The sequence below is a fragment of the Lactuca sativa genome, chromosome 4 (assembly GCF_002870075.4).
Source record: "Lactuca sativa cultivar Salinas chromosome 4, Lsat_Salinas_v11, whole genome shotgun sequence".
NCBI lineage: Eukaryota > Viridiplantae > Streptophyta > Magnoliopsida > Asterales > Asteraceae > Lactuca > Lactuca sativa.
In genome coordinates this window covers 284,666,326-284,687,695 of record NC_056626.2, presented here as the reverse complement: position 1 = coordinate 284,687,695, position 21,370 = coordinate 284,666,326, and the positions used below count along the sequence as shown (strand labels likewise).

Below are 21,370 nucleotides of genomic sequence, written 5' to 3'. Positions count from 1 at the left end.
TTCTTACCATATAAGCCATAAATTCCCAAGTGAGGCTCTACACCCCTTATATGCAACCCTATGTGGCATAACACTTCAGTACAAGTGTTTCCTAGTCCCTAAGGTTGTTTCATTACTTAATTAGTTGTTATAAACACTAATTATAAGCATATATGTGTCATTATATGTTAAATAGGATCCGTGTGTGCTCAAGTCCTCACTTGACACTTAGCATCCTTTACCGATCTTACGTTCGCATCACTCACTTCAGGCCAATTCATACCCCTTAATCTATCCTTTTAAATGATTTTAAATGCTTTTATGGGGGGGGGGGGGGGGGGGGAATACAAGTAGAAAACATGAAGTTATAGAATCAATCACATGTGATTTATAACTATGTTTTCAAACAACGGATTTCATATACTTCAAACTGTGTTTCAAACAATGGATTTCAGTTACTTTAAACTTGGTTATCAAACAAAATACTTTTGAATCATTTTATAAACTGACATAAATTCATTATTATTTATTGTTCAAAACCTTTAAATGTATTACAAAACCTCTTTCGAACTTATATATTGTTAAAAACCATATCTATACACTTATGTATCAAGTATATATGTATTGATATGAGAGCTTTATTTCTTCTTCAGTTCCAATACCCTTGAGTAACAAAGGTGTATAAACATACTTGGACATTCAAACTACATTCTAGTAAACTATAATAGGTATAGTTTAGGAGATACCAATTATTATTCCTAGTACAAGGGAACATACACGAGTCAGTTCATTCATGAGTTTATACAAACATACTATACAAAGAGAATTACTACATACTATACGGAGAGAAATACTATATACTATACAAGGAGAATTACTACATACTATATGTGATTGACCATCCTACACCTGGTTGCTAGCTACAGCGGGACCTGTTCATCGACGGATGTTCTCGGTTGTACTGTTCGGCGATTTACCGCGTCGTGTTTATCCTAGACAAATGGATACGATTTCAATAACTATATAATTTTCCCCATTATCTTTATTTTGTGACACATTCACATAAATGATGAGGTAGACTATATTTTGATAATAATAGTTGTGCATGGGAAAAATCTTCATTCATACAGAGAAGCAAACCTTCAAAATAGTCGGGTCTTGGTACAAGACTACATTTTATACTAGTAGGAAATATGGGATTTCCTAGGGTTTTCAAACGTATACAAAACATTTACATTGAGAATTTAATAGTCTTTACGTCAAACTTATGAAAATAAATGACACTAAAGTACTTATGAATTCACCAGCTTAAATGCTGATCTATGCTTTCAAAATAACTTGTATTCTTAGGTCATCAGTAGACAGGTACCGGTGACAGGTTTTGAGAAGACGGAGCACAGACAAGACTCGTCTTTTATTTTGATCATTCATTTTTGGTGTCTATTACATTACAAAGAACACACATGTATTAAAACTCTACTATTAATGCAATGGACGATGTTGTTGCTTGTTTACTACTTTGCATTGTTATGATGCTTTACATGACGTCCTCCGCCCTAGAACGTTTCCGCCGTTCTTGGTTTTGGGGTGTGACACCTTGTGATTCGGTTCCTTTCGTCGTGGCTGACCAATGTTAAGGGCAGCCGAACGGTACCTAGTGGCCACAAGCTATGCCCGGTGAATCCTACTAATGGTCTACCGGTTGGGGGTTGGAGCCCTTCCTTCCACATATCAGGTAGCTGCCGGAAACAATGTTCATAGAGTATATCAGAGCAACTACCATTGTCAATGTATATTCGGTGGACCTTTGTGTTACGAATGAACCCTGATATAAGGAGTGGGTATCGTGGATCCCAATTTGATGGTCTGGGATTGTTGCTCGAGAAACTGATGTTGAGTAGGTTTCTTAAAAGTACCTCAATCTCGCTTTCTACGTGGTGAGGCGTGTTCCTCTTACGGGAGTTAGAGATAGTGAATACCTCAGTGCCGTCAAATGGATTCATCTGCAACATATTGGGGTTTGATATCGCCATCTGATTTTGTGAGATATCCGATGACAATTGTCGAAAAATGCTTTGGAGGCCTGGTTCTGTTGTTCTTATCATGATTGATGGGATCTGTGTTATCAGCACCTGGGATGGTTCGTGTGTTTCGAACAGATCTTCTACTGTCATTCCAGATAATGTTGGGCTTAGATCCCCCCTTATATAGAGAACCGGCGTCATCTATTGGCTGTATCACTCTGAGGATACGTCCGGATGGCGCCAAATGTTGTGACATGTTCGTAGATGGTTTGGGTGTTGAACGATTGATCCAACTTGAGTACTTGCATGAGAACACAATCACAAAAGAATCGTTAAAGGACGACCGGGTGTTCTCCTGGGACGTCACTCTGACGATTAAGTTAGTTTTTTCAGAGAGAGATAGATAGATAGAGAGAGAGAGAGAGAGACAGAGAAAATCTAGGGGTAATTTTCATAAGAGAGAAGATGGATCCCTTCCTTGAGGTAGAAGAGATCCTTTTGTACCTGTTACTAACGGATCGTGGGGACCGTGCCTCGTGAGCGTGAAATGTGGCCTCCTCTTACTGGGAGAGCTATTCACGCTAACTATCAGGTGACGTCTGTTATGGGTGTCACCTGGGCTATTTGTTGCCTTCTCATTGGCTGTGAATGAATAAGAAGATCACATGGAATGTTCTTACCATGTGATGAGAAATGAGTTGCTACCCTGGCCTTGGCTCGCTTAGACCAAGACCGGGTCTTAGCTAAGGTAGTAAGGTTTCTGTTACATTTAACGTGTTCGTTAGGTAACGCTAACACATAGTTAGTAGGAGAAAGAGTGAATGAAAATTTGTGGGTATTGTGGGCGGTTTTCTCTGCAACAGTAAAGGCAACGATAGTAGCCATGTTTAGGTCGGAAAAGAAATTGAGGTGGTGGAGAAGTTGTCGCCGATTTAGGGTTAGAGGCGGCAGAGAGAACTTGGCTCTGATACCAAGTCAAACCTCGTATCTTATTCAATTGAACTAATATTACATCAGATCATTTATATATAATAGAATATTACATTTAGATACCCTATATTATTATAAATATAAACACAGTCTAACAGACAATGCATTGAATAGGTCAGGAAACAACAACTCATTCTACCTAAAGAAACTCAATGCAATAATTATTTGAAGGATACATCTAATTTTCATATAAATTTGAAAACAATATTAATAATGTTATGTTATTTCTAAAAGTTTATTCATTAGGAAAAAATATTTTATTCATTATGAGAACTTAAAATGATTTTTGATAATGTTTTTTTTTTAGAGGGTTATAATATGATTATTATAAATATAAATATGTGAGGAGATGTTCTGTAGCTACATCTCCTAATGCATAGTGTACAAGTACTTTAATGCGTTAATTATAACTTTACCCCTCTAACTTTGTATGATTCATTATTTGTAATCCATTTATATTGTAAAATTATATTTTTGGTCCCTTTAATTTTTAAAATATCATTTTCATCCCTCCACCTTTAACTTTGTAAATTGTCACTTTTTTCCACAACCCATCAATTTGGTAAAATGATATTTCTCATTCCTTTACTTTTTAAAATATCATTTTCACTCCTCTACCTTCAACTTTGTAAATTTTCTCTTTTACCCCTTCGTTTACTAAATTTTCGTGTTCATATACTCTCCACCTTCAACTTTATAAAATATCACTTTTATGCCTTCGTTTTCTAAGCTTTTGTTTTTATTTCACTTTCACCCTCCTTCACCTTTCAACTTTATAAAATATCACTTTTACCATTTTGTTTTCTAAACTTTGTAAAATGTATTTTCCACCCCTCTATATTTTAAATGTTACTTTGACCCCTCAATTTTGAACTTTATAAAATGTCATTGTTTAATCAATTATCACTCATAATACGCAACAAAAACACGTAAAAATCCGCGACAAAGCAGATGCTCAATTACTAGTTTACAACTAAAAATTAAACCCTTTTTTTATATTTTTTCTATTTATTCGTTTATCCATATTAAATATTAACATAACATAGATAGAAGAATATATTAAAAGAAAATAAGTAGGATATTTAATTTCTCTTTACAACTAAAGTGGTAAATAAAGGAAATGATGGTTTTGAACTGCGTAGTAAAGAGTTGCAAACCCAGTGGAAAAGGAAACTCCTTTCTCCCTCAATCGACAGACGACGGGGACCCGCCTTCACTGTTGATAGTTGCACCTACGATTAAATCTTGCAGGTAATTTGCAATGCCATCGTTTCGATTAATGTTGTGCCGACGTTCTTCCTGTTAAAACCCCCACATTTCCTACAGTGAATTTCTGATCTCATCTTTAAACACTCATTATTGGGCATTGAAGTCGTTCATAATGTACTCAGCTCTTCCCATTCATGCTCAATTTTACCTAATACGTTACTCAAAATCTGGTCAGGATACACCGTTTGATGTTCCTAGTTCCAGACCACTCTTTGCGAGACAGCATTTTCGTTATATACATGTATTAACTGAGGTAAATGTTGTTATGATCTCCAATTATACCTGTAACTATGTTTTTTTTTCATTTACTACTCCATCATTTTCATATTTAGGGTCTATTTTTCTTTGTTAAATACCTAAATCTTATGTTTCTGCAATTGCGAGCCATAAACTTTAGGGCCATTGTGTCTGTTTTACAGTAAATGAGATCCTTGTTTTGATTATTTGGATCATTTCTCTTTGTTTCAAGACTTCGTGTTTTGATGCCTTGGATTTTAAGTACTTGATTCAAAATTTCGGCTGGTGGATGAGATGTAAGAAAAATTGATATTTGTAACATGCAGGAGGCTGTAAGGGGTACTTTCAAGTGAAGATTGGTTAAAATGTCAAAATATCCCTTCCTTGATCCACCAGAGAATGCTGCACCTGGAAATAGGTTAGTGGTGATTAACAATCTTACTGGCTTGGAAAAATTGACTGCTCTGTAAACATTATTCTGAAAAGGCAATCTGTAAACATTATTCTTAACATTATTCTGAAAAGGCAATCTATATCACATAGTTTGACAAAAAGAAAACATTGAATGGACCTTCATATTCACAAAGCACCTTGAAAACTGTTCTGCAATGAACAACTATAATCTCTTCACTTTGTTTAATAACTTGAGTTTCTTGTTCAATTGATTGGTAGTAACATGTTCATTTTGGTGTGTTTATGTTAAATGCTGACCAATGGATACACTATGATGACAATGACAGGACATCAAATGGAAGCACCAAAACGGATGAGGCTGAAAGTACAATGTCCATGGTTGCTCAATTTCTTGAGCAGCTTCATGGAAACATGTCATCATCGCATGAAAAAGAAGTTATTACAACACGATTGCTTGCCATTGCTGAAGCAAGAAAGGAAGCACGAGGTATCATCGGTTCACATTCTCAAGCAATGCCATTGTTCATATCCATCCTTAGAAACGGTAACCCATTGGCAAAACTAAATGTTGCTGCAACATTGACTGCTCTGTGTAAAGATGAAGACTTAAGATTAAAGGTTCTTCTAGGTGGATGCATTCCACCACTTCTGTCACTACTGAAATCAGAGTCAACCGAAGCCAAAAAGGCAGCAGCTGAAGCCATCTATGAAGTTTCTTCAGGTGGGCTTTCAGAGGACCATGTAGGTATGAAGATATTTGTTACAGAAGGTGTAGTTCCAACTCTGTGGGAACAGCTAACTTCCAAGAACAGACAGGACAAAGTGGTTGTAGGGTTTGTCACTGGGGCTCTCAGAAACCTTTGTGGTGACAAAGATGGATACTGGAGAGTTACTCTTGAGGCTGGTGGAGTAGATATTATTGTTGGGCTGCTTTCTTCCAACAATGCTGCTATTCAGTCCAATGCTGCTTCTCTTTTGGCTCGTTTGATGCTCGCTTTCAACAATAGCATGCAAAAAATCATGGATTCTGGAGCAATTGAGGCTTTACTTGGACTCTTGAATCAGAAAAATGATGTCCCTGTTAGGTGTAGTGCTGCGGATGCTCTGGAGGCTCTTTCATCAAGGTCAGCCAAAGCAAAGGAAGCTATTGTTGATGCCAATGGTGTTGCCATTCTCATTGGTGCTGTGGTTGCTCCATCCAAGGAGTGTATGCAGGGAGAAGGAGGCCAAATACTTCAGGGACATGCAACACGTGCATTGGCTAACATATGTGGTGGAATGTCTGCTCTTATCCTACATCTAGGAGAGCTTGCTCAGTCTACATCTGTTGCTGATATAATCGGAGCACTTGCTTACACACTAATGATCTTTCAACCAAATCTTGAAGACGAACCACTTGATGCAACGAAAATAGAAAACATTTTAGTTGCACTTTTGAAACCCCGGGTAAATAATTTTATACTTGAGGCAATGGCCAGTTTGTATGGCAATGATTGCCTCTCAACAAGTCTTAACCAATCAGAAGCCAAGAAGGTGTTGATCGGGCTTATAACAATGGCATCATCAGATGTGCAACAGTATCTGATAACCTCTCTGATAAGTTTATGCTGTGATGAGGTGGACATCTGGGAAGCCATCAGAAAGAGAGAGGGAATCCAGTTACTTATATCTTTTCTAGGCTTATCAAGTGAAGAACATCAAGAGTATGCTGTTTGGCTGCTTGCACTCTTGACAGATCAAATAGACGACAGCAAGTGGGCAATTACTGCTGCTGGTGGTATTCCGCCACTTGTACATTTACTAGAAACTGGATCCGATAAAGCGAGGGAGGATGCAGCTTATGTTCTGTGGAACTTATGCTGTCACAGTGAGGATATCTGTGCATGTGTTGAAAGTGCTGAAGCTATTCCTGCTTTCCTATGGTTCTTGAAAACTGGTGGAACAAAGGGACAAGAAGCCTCAGGGAAGGCACTAAGAAAGCTTATACGCAAGGCAGATCCTGCGACTATTAATCAGCTACTAGCTCTGCTTTGGGGGGACACCCCAAAATCAAAAGCCCACATAATTGAAGTACTAGGTCATGTGCTTACCATGGCATCACATTATGAGCTTGTTCAAAAAGGATCAGATGCTTATAAAGGGTTGAGATCGCTTGTTCAGATTCTTAATTCTTCAAATGAGGAAACACAGGAACATGCAGCTTCTGTCTTGGCTGACCTCTTCAGCATTCGTCAAGATATATGTGATAGTCTTGCAACTGATGAGGTCGTGCATCCTTGCATGAAGCTTTTAACAAGCAACACTCAAATTATTGCCACTCAATCAGCTCGGGCCTTGGGTGCTTTGTCCAAGAACAAAATGTCTTATATTGCAGAAGGGGATGTGAAGCCTCTGATCAAATTAGCCAAAACATCATCTTCCATTGATGCTGCAGAGACTGCTGTATCTGCATTAGCAAATCTTTTGTCTGATTCACAGATTGCTTCAGAGGCATTGGGAGAAGATGTTGTATCTGCTTTGACAAGAGTGTTGGGAGAAGGAAGTTTGAAAGGTAAGAAAGATGCATCGCGTGCACTTCTTCAATTACTTAAACATTTCCCATTAAGCGATGTTCTCACAAACAGTGGTGAATTCCAATTTGCGGTTCTTGCTGTTGTTGATTCCATGAATGATGGGACTGATGCAGCCGAAGCTTTAGAAGTAGTTTCTTTATTGGCTAAAACAAAGCAAAATGTTAACACAACTTACTCCCCATGGTCTGCCCTTGCTGAAGTTATCTCAAGGTTACAACCTCTTGTGTGTTTTCTAGCTGAGGGGCCCGCTTCTGTGCAAGACAAGGCAATTGAAGTTCTATCCAGGCTTTGTGGAGAGAAACCTGTTGTTGTAGGTGACTTGTTGGTGTCAAATTTGAGAGCAATAGGTGCATTGGGTAACAGGATACTGAAATCTACCAGTCTAGAAGTGAGAGTTGGGGGAATTTCACTGCTCATTTGTGGTTTGAAGGAGCACAGAATGGAAACCATGGAAGCACTTGATGCTTCAGGGTACTTAAAATCTGTTGTGTATGCATTGGTAGATATCATAAAACAAAGTTCGGGTTGTTACCCTCTTGAAGTTGATGTTAGAACTCCAAGGGGTTTGGCTAACAGAACTGGCTTCCATGATGGAGGTGAGTTTGATGTGCTTGATCCTGGTGCTCTATTGGGAGGTACAGCTGGCCTGTGGTTGTTATCAATTCTTTCTTCATGTGGTGAGGAAAACAGGCGTATTGTAGTGGAAGCTGGGGTGCTTGAAGTTCTCTTAGACAAGCTAGAGAAATATACTTTAAATTCACAGGTGGGTCCCATATGTTCTCATTTTTCTAAAAGCATAACCAGATTATTAGCACTTAACCACCCACCGAGATTATGTGGCTGCGACAAAAACACTTCATTCAAATACATAAAAGTTTTAATTCCTAGAAAGGCCTTACATTTTGACATGTTTATGAAAAAGGCACAATTTTTTTCTTCATCCTAGTCTGCAACTCTGAAGAAATTTGTTCTTTTAAGGATTTTTTTACCCATCAACTGCTTGAGATCTTGACATGGATTATAAAAGGGTTAATTCCAAGAAAGCTCTTACACTTTGACATGTTTTATAAGAAATACACAAAGTTATAGGTTGTTATAACTTTGTCTTTGTTAAGGTCTTTCTTGGAATTAATCATTTAATGAAATTCCAGGTCAGCATCTCGGCCGGTTCAATGAGTAAAAAATCCTTAAAATAACAAGTTTCCTCATAGCTACAGGTTTAAATGAAGAAAAAAATTGTCTTTTTAAAACAAAAAAAATGATAAAATGTAAGGGCTTTCTTGGAAGTAACCCTATACAATAAAAATATAAAATCATCTTTATATTGGGTAATGAGAATTATTATTTTGTGAAAATTTTAATGAGTATATGTATTTATACATGTCAAAGACAAGCCTCCGAAAAAGCGCTAATGCATATTTTCAGAAACCGAATAAGGTGCTGTTTCTTTTTGACTTAATGTAGAATGGACTTAGTCTGATATGTTATATATGGGTGTTAATGTGTAAAGAACGACTTAATGGAGAATGTCAGGATTTTTTCCATGAAGACCTATCCTAACCTTTTACAAGTTTGCCTTATTTATTTTTTCCTTCTTCTTCCCTAAGTGCGCTGTCATTTTTTTTAATATTTTTGAACATCTTTATCCAGACAGCACTTAATGCGAAAAAAAAAAACAGGGCTTAAGTGAATGAACTAATATTAGCTAACAGAAGTCCATGCATTAATTAGGGTTTAATAAGCCACCGAATGATTTTTGTATTATTCTTAAGATTTGAAGATTACAATAAAGGTCCTATATATAAGACTAGATATTACACATTAGTACCATCTATAATAAGATAAATAAAATACTGCTAATTATCTTAAATATATATTGTCTATTAGGGTTAAACAGCATCTGTTTGCTACTTCTAATAAGTAAGCTTCTCTTTTTTCCAGGCAGAGTTTGAGGACAATGAGGGCATATGGATAAGTGCTTTGCTATTGTCAATATTGTTTCAAGATGAAAATGTGGTGTCATCATCTTTAACCATACGCATCATTCCATTTTTAGCAAATCTTGTCAAGTCAGATGAAATTCTTGACAAGTTCTTCTCTGCTCAAGCCATGGCTAGTCTTGTATGTAATCGAAATATCAAAGTAAATCTTGCAATTGCAAATTCAGGTGCAGTTGCTGGCTTAACAACACTGATTGGTTACATAGAAGCAAACATGTCAGACCTTTTTGCTATATCTGACGAATTCTCATTGTCCCGTAACCCTGATCAAATTGTTTTGAATAATCTTTTTGGAATTGAAGAAGTCAGAAACGGGTTAACAGGTTCCAAAACTATTCCTCTATTGGTGGATCTTTTGAGACCAATGCCAGATAGACCATGTGCCCCTCCTTTTGCTGTTTCCCTTTTGACCTCCATTGCAGATGGAAATGATGCAAACAAACTTCTCATTGCTGAAGCTGGAGCACTTGATGCTTTAACAAAGTATTTATCTTTGAGCCCTCAAGATTCAACCGAGTCTGCCATTTGTGAACTTCTGAGAGTACTTTACAGCAATCCTGATCTTCTTCGTTACAAATCAGCCGTTTATTCGTTAAATCAACTGATAGCTGTTCTTCGTTTGGGATCAAGATGTACTAGATTAAATGCTGTTAGAGCTCTCAATCAGTTATTTAATGCTAATGATTTAAGAGAATCTGAATCGGCTCTTCATGTGATTCAGCCATTGATTGATATGCTGAATGCAGCATCTGAAAGCGAGCAAGAAGCTGCTCTTCTCGCTTTGATGAAGTTGATTTCAAACGACACTACAAAAGCAGCTACAGTTGTTGATTTTAAAGGAAACCCCCTCGAGAGTTTATGTAGAATTTTATCTTCCAGTTGTAGAATAGGAGTAAAAACCCATGCTGCAGCTTTCTGTTCTGTGCTTTTCGGTAATTCAGTAATTCGGGCATTACCAGTTGCCTGTACATTCATCGAGCCTCTCATACTCTTAATGCAATCTGATGATGATTCAGCAGTGGAGTCTGGTGTTTGTGCTTTTGAGAAACTGTTAGATGATGAACAAGCAGTGAGTGTTGCAGCAGATTATGATGTCATCGATCTTCTTGTCGGTTTGATTTCTGGATCAAATGATGCTCTCATCGAGGCCAGTATTTCAGCACTTATTAAGCTTGGAAAAGACCAGACTTTAAGAAAGTTAGATATGGTAAACTCCGGGGTCATTGATAATTGTCTTGCTTTACTCCCAACTGCCTCAAGTGGTTTATGTTCCTCAATCTCTGAACTTTTCAGAATCTTGACAAACAGCAGTGCGATTTCAAAAAGCGCATCTGCTGCTAAAATTGTGGAACCCCTTTTCATGGTTTTAAATCGACCTGATTTTAGTCTGTGGGGACAACACAGTGCTCTTCAAGCACTTGTTAATGTATTGGAGAAACCACAAAGCCTTGTGAATCATAAAATCACTCCTAGTCAAGTAATCCAGCCCTTAATTTCATACATTCAATCACCATCTCAAGCCATCCAACAACTCGGCACCGAGTTGCTGTCTCATTTGCTTGCACAAGAGCACTTTCAACAAGACATCACAACACAAAATGCAGTTGTCCCACTCGTTCAGCTTGCAGGAATTGGAATCTTGAGTTTACAGCAAACCGCGATAAAAGCATTGGAAAGCATTTCAGTGACATGGCCAAATGCGGTTGCTGATGCTGGCGGGATTTTTGAGCTTGCAAAAGTTATTATACAAGATGATCCTCAACCATCTCATGAGTTATGGGAATCGGCTGCGATTGTTCTCTCAAATGTTTTGCACTTTGATTCTGACTACTACTTCAGAGTTCCTTTAATTGTTCTTGTGAAGATGTTGAACTCAAATGTAGAGTCCACCATTTCTGTTGCTCTTGATGCGTTGATTGTTCAAGAAAAGTCAGACGAATCAAGCGCGACATTGATGACTGAAGCTGGTGCCATTGATGCTTTACTTGACTTACTAAGATCTCACCAGTGTGAGGAAGCTTCCGGAAGATTACTTGAAGCTTTGTTTAACCATGTGAAGGTACGCGCAATGAAGCTTTGTAAACATGCGATAGGACCTTTAGCACAGTATCTGTTGGACCCGCAAACTAGATCGGTGCCAGGTAAGCTTCTTGCGGTTCTTGCTCTTGGTGACCTGGCACAGCATGAGGGACTAGCGCGTGTTGGTGATTCTGTTTCTGCGTGTCAGGCGTTGGTGGGGTTGCTTGAAGATCAATCCACTGATGAGATGAAGTTGGTGACGATTTGTGCGTTACAGAATTTTGTTATGTATAGTAGAACTAATAGACGAGCTGTTGCTGAAGCTGGTGGGATTTTAATTATTCAAGAATTATTGTTGTCTCCTAATTTAGAGGTTGCTGGACAGGCGTCATTGCTCATCAAGTTTTTATTTTCAAATCACACCCTTCAAGAATATGTATCAAACGAGCTTATTCGGTCTTTAACAGGTGATACCAGACTTGCTTTTTTTTTTTTCTTTTGTTAGCAATGATTTTTACCATACATTCATGTTCTTATGTTTTTCTAGGACCAGCAAACAAATCTCTCAGTATAATTGGCCAAGTCCATAGAAACATAACAAACATTTAATGTTTCAAATTTTGAAACAGCAGTTAGAAGTCATGTCAAAATTCCCAAAGAAACAATAATTTCAACCCGATAGCATGCCTAGTAGTTTCCAAATAACGAGTAATGGAAGTTCTTCAATGCCCTAGATCTGTTGTCCTCATTAGTCTCTGCTGTGGATAGAGATTACTTGGTCCTTAACCAAACCGGGACACCCAGGAGACCTGGCATTAGGAAATATTCCAGGTTTTACAAATGATTTATAAATGTTCTTGTTGAATCATGTGCAAGTTTTGTCCATGTTCTGTTTTTCAGGTAAAATTTATCATTTCTGTAGAATTTCTTCACTACTTTTTTATTATGACTCAAATTCTAGCACTTCATTTAACTGAAGGATCTTTAAATGTTCCCATTTTATAGAGTGAATTACAGTCTTGGTCCTGTTTTATAAGTGTGGATATGGTCCAAAAACGAATCTTTTTGCACTATTTTACTGTTTTATAACAACCCTCCCATACCCATCTGTTAGTTTTATGAAAATGATCATTTCTATGCATATGGGAATGGGAGTGGGACAAAATGAGTGTTAACTTAGACAATCCATGGGTAAAAACATTAAGAAACAGTAAACGAAAAAAAAAAAAAAGATCTTTTTTGGGCCATATCCAAAAAAGTGATTTAAGACTAATTTACTCAGGAGATGTTTTTGATGATGAGGGCATTCGCGTCTTTAGAACAGACAAGAGATTGAGAAAATTCTGTGTCACTGACATTTGTCCAATGCATGCATGTCAAAAGACATGAAGTATAAGGGTTGCATAAATTATTAGAGTTTTGGTCCGTGTGTTATTGACATCCGTGTTACTGTTTTGCAGGTGCTTTAGATAGAGAATTATGGGCAACAGCAACTATAAACGAAGAGGTTCTGAAGACAATCCACGTCATCTTCTCAAACTTCCGGAAACTTCATGTTTCAGAAGCTGCGACTCTGTGTATCCCTCATTTACTAACAGCTCTTAAATCGGGCAACGAGGCTGCTCAGGATGCTGTTTTAAATACATTATGTCTGTTGAAACGTTCATGGGCAGTTATGCCTATGGAGACATCAAAATCCCAATTAATGATTGCATCAGAAGCTATTCCCATCCTCCAAATGATGATTAAAAGCTGCCCCCCTGAATTCCATGAAAGAGCAGAGAGCTTGTTGAATTGTTTACCCGGTTGTTTGACCATTACGGTCAAACGTGCTACCAACTTAAAACGTGTCATCGGAGGCACAAATGCTTTCTGTAGACTCAAAATAGGTCAAGGCCCTTCCCACCAAACAAAGGTAATGAATGAAATCTGTCTTCATTATGATTTATGACAGCATGCAGGAACTGATGTCAATTGGACAAAAAAAAATTGCAACTTTTTTCCCATCTAATAAAAAATATATGGAACAAGGTGGGATATAGGATCCCTCATTTGTGCAAAAGACGTAAACGCCCTCCCTGTCCCAATCCTCAAAAATAGCCCTAGAAAGCTTGAAGATGGAATTCATATGCTTGTGTTGTGAGTGAACCAGCCACAAGGGGAAATTTAATGGTATTTGATGTTGTTCAGGTTGTGAGTCGCAACACATCTCCGGAATGGAAAGAAGGGTTTACATGGGCTTTTGATGTCCCTCCAAAAGGACAGAAGTTACACATCCAATGCCTTAGCAAAAATACTTTTGGGAAGGTAAAATTAAAATTATAATCCCCTTCAAACTGCTCTCTTATCTATTATCTGTGCCTTTAAAAGTCTCAAACATTATAAGTTTTTTTTAAATGGGTTGAAATTGAATGCAAGAAACAGCAACATGCTTTCTTTTATTTGTTTTCATTATAGCATCCTACATTCATTTCTTCCTATTATTTCGAAAAATCTACCCAGTTATAGCAATGCCATCAAGAAAGAAAGCAATTTTCACCTTTTTCAAGGGAAAAGGTTAAAAATGACCTACCAACTATTCGATATTTCCACTTTTAGTCACTAAACTTATACTGTCCACTTTTAGGTGATAAACTTTCCAAAATTGTCTCATTTTAGTCCCTTTAACCTACTATAGCCCTTGCATGATTAAAATAAGACGGTTTTGGAAAGTTCATTACCTAAAAGTGGACAAATGGAATGGTTCATTGGTCACTTTTAAGCTTTTCCCATTTTTCAGAGTAGAATGTCCACTTTTAGCTAGTTAAAAAAAATTAAGCACTTCAAAGAGCTGCAAGTATAAGGTAACGATCAAACTTATATTGAAGGATAAAATTCAAGAAAATCAAATTTCTTTATTTTATCTGTTGATTATAATATCCTAACTTCAGTTCTTCCTATTACAGTATTGTATTTTCAAAAATCTATCAAATAATAGCAGTGTCATTCAAAACAAAGCAAGTTTGAATGCTATAATCGGATAGATTTCACAAATTATAAAGTCCTAATAAAAATTATATATATATATATATATATATATATATATATATATATATATATATTATAATCGTGTGTGTGTGTGTGTGTGTTTGTGCAACAGACAACCCTGGGGGAAGTGACAATCCAGATTGACAAAGTTGTGAGCGATGGAGTATACAGTGGGGTTTTTAGCCTTAGGCATGGGCACAGCAGCAGCAACAAAGAGGGGTCTTCAAGTTCAAGAACACTTGAAATCGAGATTACTTGGTCCAACAAGACATCAGACGATAATATCACAGATGAGGGACCGGTTTTGTAAAACTTGCAAGATGAAGGTGTAAAATATAAAACAAGGGGATTGTGTTTGTGGTGTACAGTATAGTACAGTGTGTAGATGAGAAATGAGAAGTAGATATAAGATATGTGTGGATATAAACATGATGCCAAAAAGTAGATATGGCTTCCAAATTTCTAAGTGCCTTCACTTGTTATGTATACATATACATGGTACAAAATTTGGCACCTCATTAATTAATCACTCAAAACAACATTGGAAGCATGCACCAACCAACCAAGCCTACAATAACGACCAATATATATATATATATATATATATATATATATATATATATATATATATATATATATATATATATATATATATATATATATATATATATATATATATATATATATATATATATGACAATAAAAATAAATAAATTAACAATCAAATTAAAGTTGGTCTAGATTTTTTTAATACAAATTACAAATATAACTATATATCTGTTATATGTATCAAACTATCAATAAAATGAGATAATATAACAATTACCTACAATATTATAAAATTGTAATTCATAAAAAGGTTAATTACTAATCTAGCCAAATTAAGAAAGTAATTAATTATTTTTAGCAAAAAATTAGAAATTGTCTCAAAATAGCCCACGAAACCGTAGGCATTTAGAATTGTCTATTGTTTTGCTAATTCATCTACTGTTTCGTGTTATATATATATATATATATATATATATATATATATATATATATATATATATATATATATATATATATATATATATATATATATATTTTCATTTTGAAGATATAATACTGTAGGTTTTTTTTAAAAACTACGGTTTCTCTTTATAAAATACGGTTTCCCAAACAGTAGTCTACGGTTTTGGGTTAAATTTACGTTTTTTTTTAATGAAAACTACAGTTTTAGGTTAAAAAGCTATGTTTTTTTTAGTAGAGAGTATTTTTTTGAGAATTATTTTGTTTAAAAATATTGTTTGTAAAATGTAGAATAGTTTTTTGATAATTATTTTATTAAAAAATATTTTTTGTAAAATATAAATTAGTTTTTTAACAATTATTTTGATAAAATATTTTTTTGCTAAAATGTAGATTATTTTTTTGAATTTGTTGACTTTTTTTTTTGGTAAATTGGACTATTTTTTGGGTAAATTTGATTACTTTTTTGCTAAAATTTACTATTTTTTTTGCTAAATTTGACTATTTTTTTTGTTAAACTTAGCTACTATTTCTTCCATTGTCTACTATTTTCTCTTGATGAAGTACCCGAAGAACGAGGTACATCCATTTTTAATCAAAATTTTACCGTATTGTTGATTATGAGTAGTTTTTGTATATAGGTGTAACTTTTTTATTTTGAAAAAAAAAATTAAAACCGTAGGTTTCTTACGAAACCTATGGTTTTAATTTTTCTTTTCGGTTTTTGTCAAAAAAAAAGTTATTCCCATATATAAAAACTACTCCTAATCAACAATACGGTAAAATTTTGATTAAAGTGGAAGTCTCTCTCTCGTTGTTTTTCGGATGTTCAATTGAAAGAAAATAGTAGACAATGGAAGAAAAAATAAGAAAAAAATAACTTAAACTGAAAAATAAGACATTATATACTATGATTCAATGGGCCACGAAAGAGTAGTTAATTGTGACGAAAGAGTAGTTTTCGAAGGTTGACTGTAGTCAACCCTAAAATATCTATTATTTCGTGGGATAGTTTTGATTAATGTATTTTCTTTTACTAGAGTATATTAGTATTTTCCCTACGTAAAACAAATCTGAAAAGATAGAAATGAAACGACCAATAGTTTACTTTTACTTTCTGTCGTTCTTTCTCTTTCTCTTTCTATGTGACCTTCTGCTGTCTCTCCCGTCTCCACTTCTTTATTATCTCTTATTTATCTCCAAAATATTTCAATTTTCAAGAACACTTTTAATATTCAAGAACAAGAACAAATAAATTACCTCAAGATTCAACAACAAAATAAGATCATCATCTTATTAGGAGACGAAGACGAAGGCAGAGGGTAGCGCTGCCGGAGATAGGAAGACGGCGGCGGTAACGGCAGTTTCCTAAGAAAAAAAAAACATGTAAATTCGTTTTGGGGTTTTTTTTACCCTTCTTTTGACTTTCTTTCACATTCCATATTTTTTTATCTATAAACTTAAAGACAATTTGAAATATATTTTGATAGCGATAACTTATATGTATTGTGAGTATTTTCTATAAAGAAGATTTATTTATTTCTGTTAAATATCATCTATTAATTTGGTTTCTTCTGTTATAATTTTAGGACAAAACGTTAAATCAAACGATCAAATCTACAAAAAATCATTAAGTTTTTTTTAAGCCTGCATTGATCTAGGTTATGACGGATGGCCATATATGGTGTCCACCCAAACTACAAAGTGTTAAAAGAAATTCAAATCAAAGGGTGTTCACTGTTCACTCACTATAAATTGAACGACGTTTACCTTTAAAACAATCGTTATATTCATTGACACTAGCAACTTCACAATACAAAAAAAAAAAAAAAAAAGACAAAACTTCAAAAATGGTCCATTTGGTTTTCAAAAATATCAAGTTTAGTCTATAAGTTCAAAAAACCTTACAGACGGTCCATGTGGCTTCAAAATTTTTAACAAATGATCATTTTTGCTAACGCTGTTAGCTTTTGGCCGTTAAGTAAAAGATATTTATGTCTTTTCACTACCACAGGGACCATTTATGAAGTTTTGTCTTATCTTAAAAATAATAATAATTATTATTATTATTTAATATTAACTCTCTCTCTCAACAAAATTCAAACCCCCAACAAATTGTTCTTCAACCTAAGGAAGAACGATTGATCATGGTTTAATACATGCTTTCAACGCTATCACACCCCAAAACCAAGAACGACAGAAACGTTTCGGGGTGGAAGACGTCATGTACAGTATCACAACAGTGTAAAATAGTAAACAAGCAACAACATCATCCATTGCATTATAAGTAAAGTTTTAATACATGTGTTCTTTCATGGTAATAAGACACCAAAAAAAATATACAATCAAAACAAAAGACGAGACTTATCTGTGCTCTGTCTTCTCAAAACCTGGCCACCGTACATGTCTACTAATGACCCGAGAATACAAGTTATTTTGAAAGCGAGTATCAGCTTAAAGCTGGTGAATTCATAAGTATTTAAGTGTCATTGTCTTGTTTTGAAAAGCTGTTATGAATGTCATGTAAATCTTTAAATGAAAATGTTGATATAAGTATGAAAAACCCTAGGAAATCCCTTATTTCCTATTAGTATAAGATGTAGTCTTCTACCAAGACCCGAATGTTTTGCAAGTAAAATGATAGTTTTTCCTTTTGATTGACTAGTGCTAAAAGTACTTAGTCTAACTCCTCGTTTATGTGAATGTATCACAAAATAAAGTAAATAGGAAAAAAAACTAATGTGAGTGTTATCCTTGGGTACTAGGACTAACACAACATCGCAATAAGCGAAATGTATAACCTAATGAACATCCGAAGATTGTCCACTTATCCTCTGTAGCAGCAGCAGGGGGCAAGAAGGGTTAGTCCCGTAATCGATGTTCCTAGTATAAGTATTAACCGTAGACCTCCGTAGATGGTCATCAACCACTGGTGCTAATCAGCTGGGATTCAGAATGGTTAGTCCCGCCTAGATATCCGGTTGAACTGGGATAGACAGGACAATTTACACAGAAAGTACTAATAAATAATCCTCGTAACTCTAGGTACAAGTATCCATGTAAGTGTATACAGAAAAATGTATCTATGTAATGGTACTCATGTAATGTATTCATGTAAGCGTGTTCATATATCATGTAAGCATATGTAGACGTACTCATGCATCAGGTAATGTATTGGTATAGACTCATGAATGAACTGACTCTTGTGTGATTCCTTGTAATAGGAATAATGTTTTGTATCTTCTAACTATCCCTATGATAGTTAACTGAAAGGTAATTGGTTATTCAAGTAGGTTTATACACCCTTGCTACACAAGAGTGTGGGAAACTGAATGAAGGACGAAAACTATAACATCAATACATATACATAAGAACATAAGTGTATAAGTATAGTTTGCTCCCAGAAGATAAAAATGGTTTTGTAAGACATCTAAGAGTTTTGAACAATAATTAACAATGACTTGATGTCATTTTAATAAACATTTCAAAAGTAATACATTTGATAACAAAGTATTTTTAAGATAGAAAACCATTTCATGCATCACATTTTGTAGTATGTGAAGTCTACTGAATGAAAACACAGTTATAAAATACATATGAATGATTTAATAACATGCTGTTTTCTACTTGTATTCCCCCCCCCCCCATTAAAGCATTTAAAATCATTTAAAACATTGATTTAGGGGTATGAACTCACCTGTAGATGGTGGTTTGGATGAACTGAACGGTGTAGGATTGTTAGGTGTCAAGTGAGGACTTGTACACACACTATGATCCTAATGAACATATAATCACACATATATGCACCCAATTAGTCTTAAATTACTAATTGAAAATGTTAAGACATCCTAGAACATAATAAACACTTTATATAAGTGTTATAAGCCCTAAGGATTGCATCTAAGTTGTTGTGGGACAAGGCTAGTGAGTTTAGGGTGCCAAGGGACCTCCTACTTGAGTTTACTCTCAATATAACCCCACACAAGGAGTTAACGGTCGTAAACCCTTGAGTTTACGGCCGTGAACTCTCAAGCTTGGTGACATTTTGTGTTTTGAAGTTCTAAATGATCCCCAGAAGTATTCCAACTTGGTGGATTAATTCTTTGAAGGGTTTAGGGCATAGATACACTCCTTTGAGGAGTTTACGGCCCCAAGGCCAATCCCCTTTGAGTTTACTGCCGTAAACTCTTATGGAAAGGTGTTTTTGATGCTTTCAAGTCTCATGCACATGTAGGATAGGTTCTAGACTTTTACCTAAAGCAAATGAAGGCCTTAGGCACACTTTGGTGCCTTAGTTTGATGTTCACGGCCCAAGCACCCTCTTAGGGCCGTAATCTCTCTTTGAGAGGGGATTTTGAAGTGTTTAAGTCCTTGATTTGAGTGGAAGTAATTCTATGTAAATGTCCAAGGCTTCAGGTGCATTAAAAACACACTTTGGTCCATGGTTTTGGAGTTCACGGTCCAAGATCTTCTTGGGTCGTGAACAACCAAACTTTGGCAATGTAGTCTATGTTAACACATTATAAGCTATATAACACTACTAGAGAGAGGTACTCACGATTTGGGATGAAAACCCGAAGATCCGTGAGAGAGAAAAAATGGCTTTTCTCTAGTTGTAAAAGTGAATAATGAATGAAATTGGTTCAGAATTCTATTTATAGTCCTGAGATATTTTTGGCAGAAAATATTTGTATTCCCGAAATGATCTCTAATATAATAGCGTGTTGGAATAATAGAGTTGCACAAAGCCCTAGTGCATCCACTCTCCTGATATCTCCTGAAGTGTAAACCCTGAATTACTCAAACTTATACGAAAAATTCTGAAAATTTACTGTCACTGTTATAACTTCTAATGAAGTGATATTGTTTGTACATAATGGAAATTTCGGGTTGTCACATCATCCCCCCGTTAGAAGGAATTTCGTCCCGAAATTAGAATTTAGGCAAATAAGAAATTACACATAACTAAGTGAAAAGATGAGGGTATTTCAGTTTCATCTGATCCTCTCGTTCCCAAGTGAATTCAGGCCCTCACTTTGCGTTCCAACGAACCTTCACTATCGGGATACGGCTCTGCTTTGTTTGCTTGACCTCTCGGTCCATGATCTCTACGGGTTCCTCCACGAAGTTGAGGCTCTCGTTGATCTCGATCTCGTCGAGTGGAATAACAAGAGTCTCGTCGGATAGACACTTCTTCAAGTTCGAGACGTGGAAGGTAGGATGTACGTTACTGAGTTCGTGCGGTAGATTGAGTTTGTAAGCTACAGGGCCGATTCTCGCGAGAATCTCGAAAGGCCCTATGTATCTTGGATTGAGCTTCCCACGCTTGCCAAAGCGTATCAAGCCCTTCCAGGGTGAGGGTGAGACCTTCAGTAGGACTCGGTCGCCCACCTGGAATTCCAACGGTTTCCTTCGCTTGTCAGCGTAGCTTTTCTGTCGGTCTCTAGAGGCTTTCAATCATTCACGAATTTGAACGATCTTCTTTGTCGTTTCCCGAATGATCTCCGGACCCGTGAGAGCGCTTTCGGGAACTCGTCCCTTAGCTAACTGGGTATCACCCACCTCAGCCCAGCACAGAGGGGATCTGCACTTTCGGCCATAGAGGGCCTCGAATGGAGCTGCCTTTATGCTCGTGTGATAACTGTTGTTGTAGGAAAATGCGACGAGGGGTAAATAGGTATCCCATGCTTTTCCAAAGTCAATCACACAGGCACGCAACATATCTTCTAAGGTTTGGATAGTTCTCTCACTTTGCCCGTCGGTCTGTGGATGGTAGGCTGTACTCATGTCCAACCTAGTTCCTAGGGAACTTTGTAATAACTGCCAGAAC

At 36.0% G+C, this 21,370-nt stretch overlaps 1 protein-coding gene across 3 annotated transcripts; it reads left to right on the top strand.

The window, feature by feature from the left end:
• Positions 1-4,120: 4,120 nt before the first annotated feature.
• On the top strand, positions 4,121-15,082 carry LOC111882394 (protein CELLULOSE SYNTHASE INTERACTIVE 3). Of its 3 annotated transcripts, XM_023878756.2 has the most exons (8): positions 4,121-4,244; positions 4,438-4,515; positions 4,826-4,917; positions 5,240-8,249; positions 9,428-11,972; positions 12,966-13,420; positions 13,696-13,812; positions 14,645-15,082. In XM_023878756.2, exons 3-8 carry the CDS (start codon positions 4,865-4,867, stop codon positions 14,840-14,842), a joined length of 6,378 nt encoding a protein of 2,125 aa, XP_023734524.1. In that variant the 5' UTR covers positions 4,121-4,244; positions 4,438-4,515; positions 4,826-4,864; the 3' UTR covers positions 14,843-15,082. The 3 variants fall into 3 exon arrangements, 2 of the variants coding, with proteins under 2 accessions (XP_023734524.1, XP_023734525.1); XR_006190888.2 differs by lacking the exons at positions 4,121-4,244; positions 13,696-13,812; positions 14,645-15,082 and adding an exon at positions 12,138-12,405 and having other exon boundaries at positions 4,251-4,515; positions 12,966-13,099; XM_023878757.3 differs by lacking the exons at positions 4,121-4,244; positions 12,966-13,420; positions 13,696-13,812; positions 14,645-15,082 and adding an exon at positions 12,053-12,188 and having other exon boundaries at positions 4,251-4,515.
• The last annotated feature ends 6,288 nt before the right edge of the window (positions 15,083-21,370 follow it).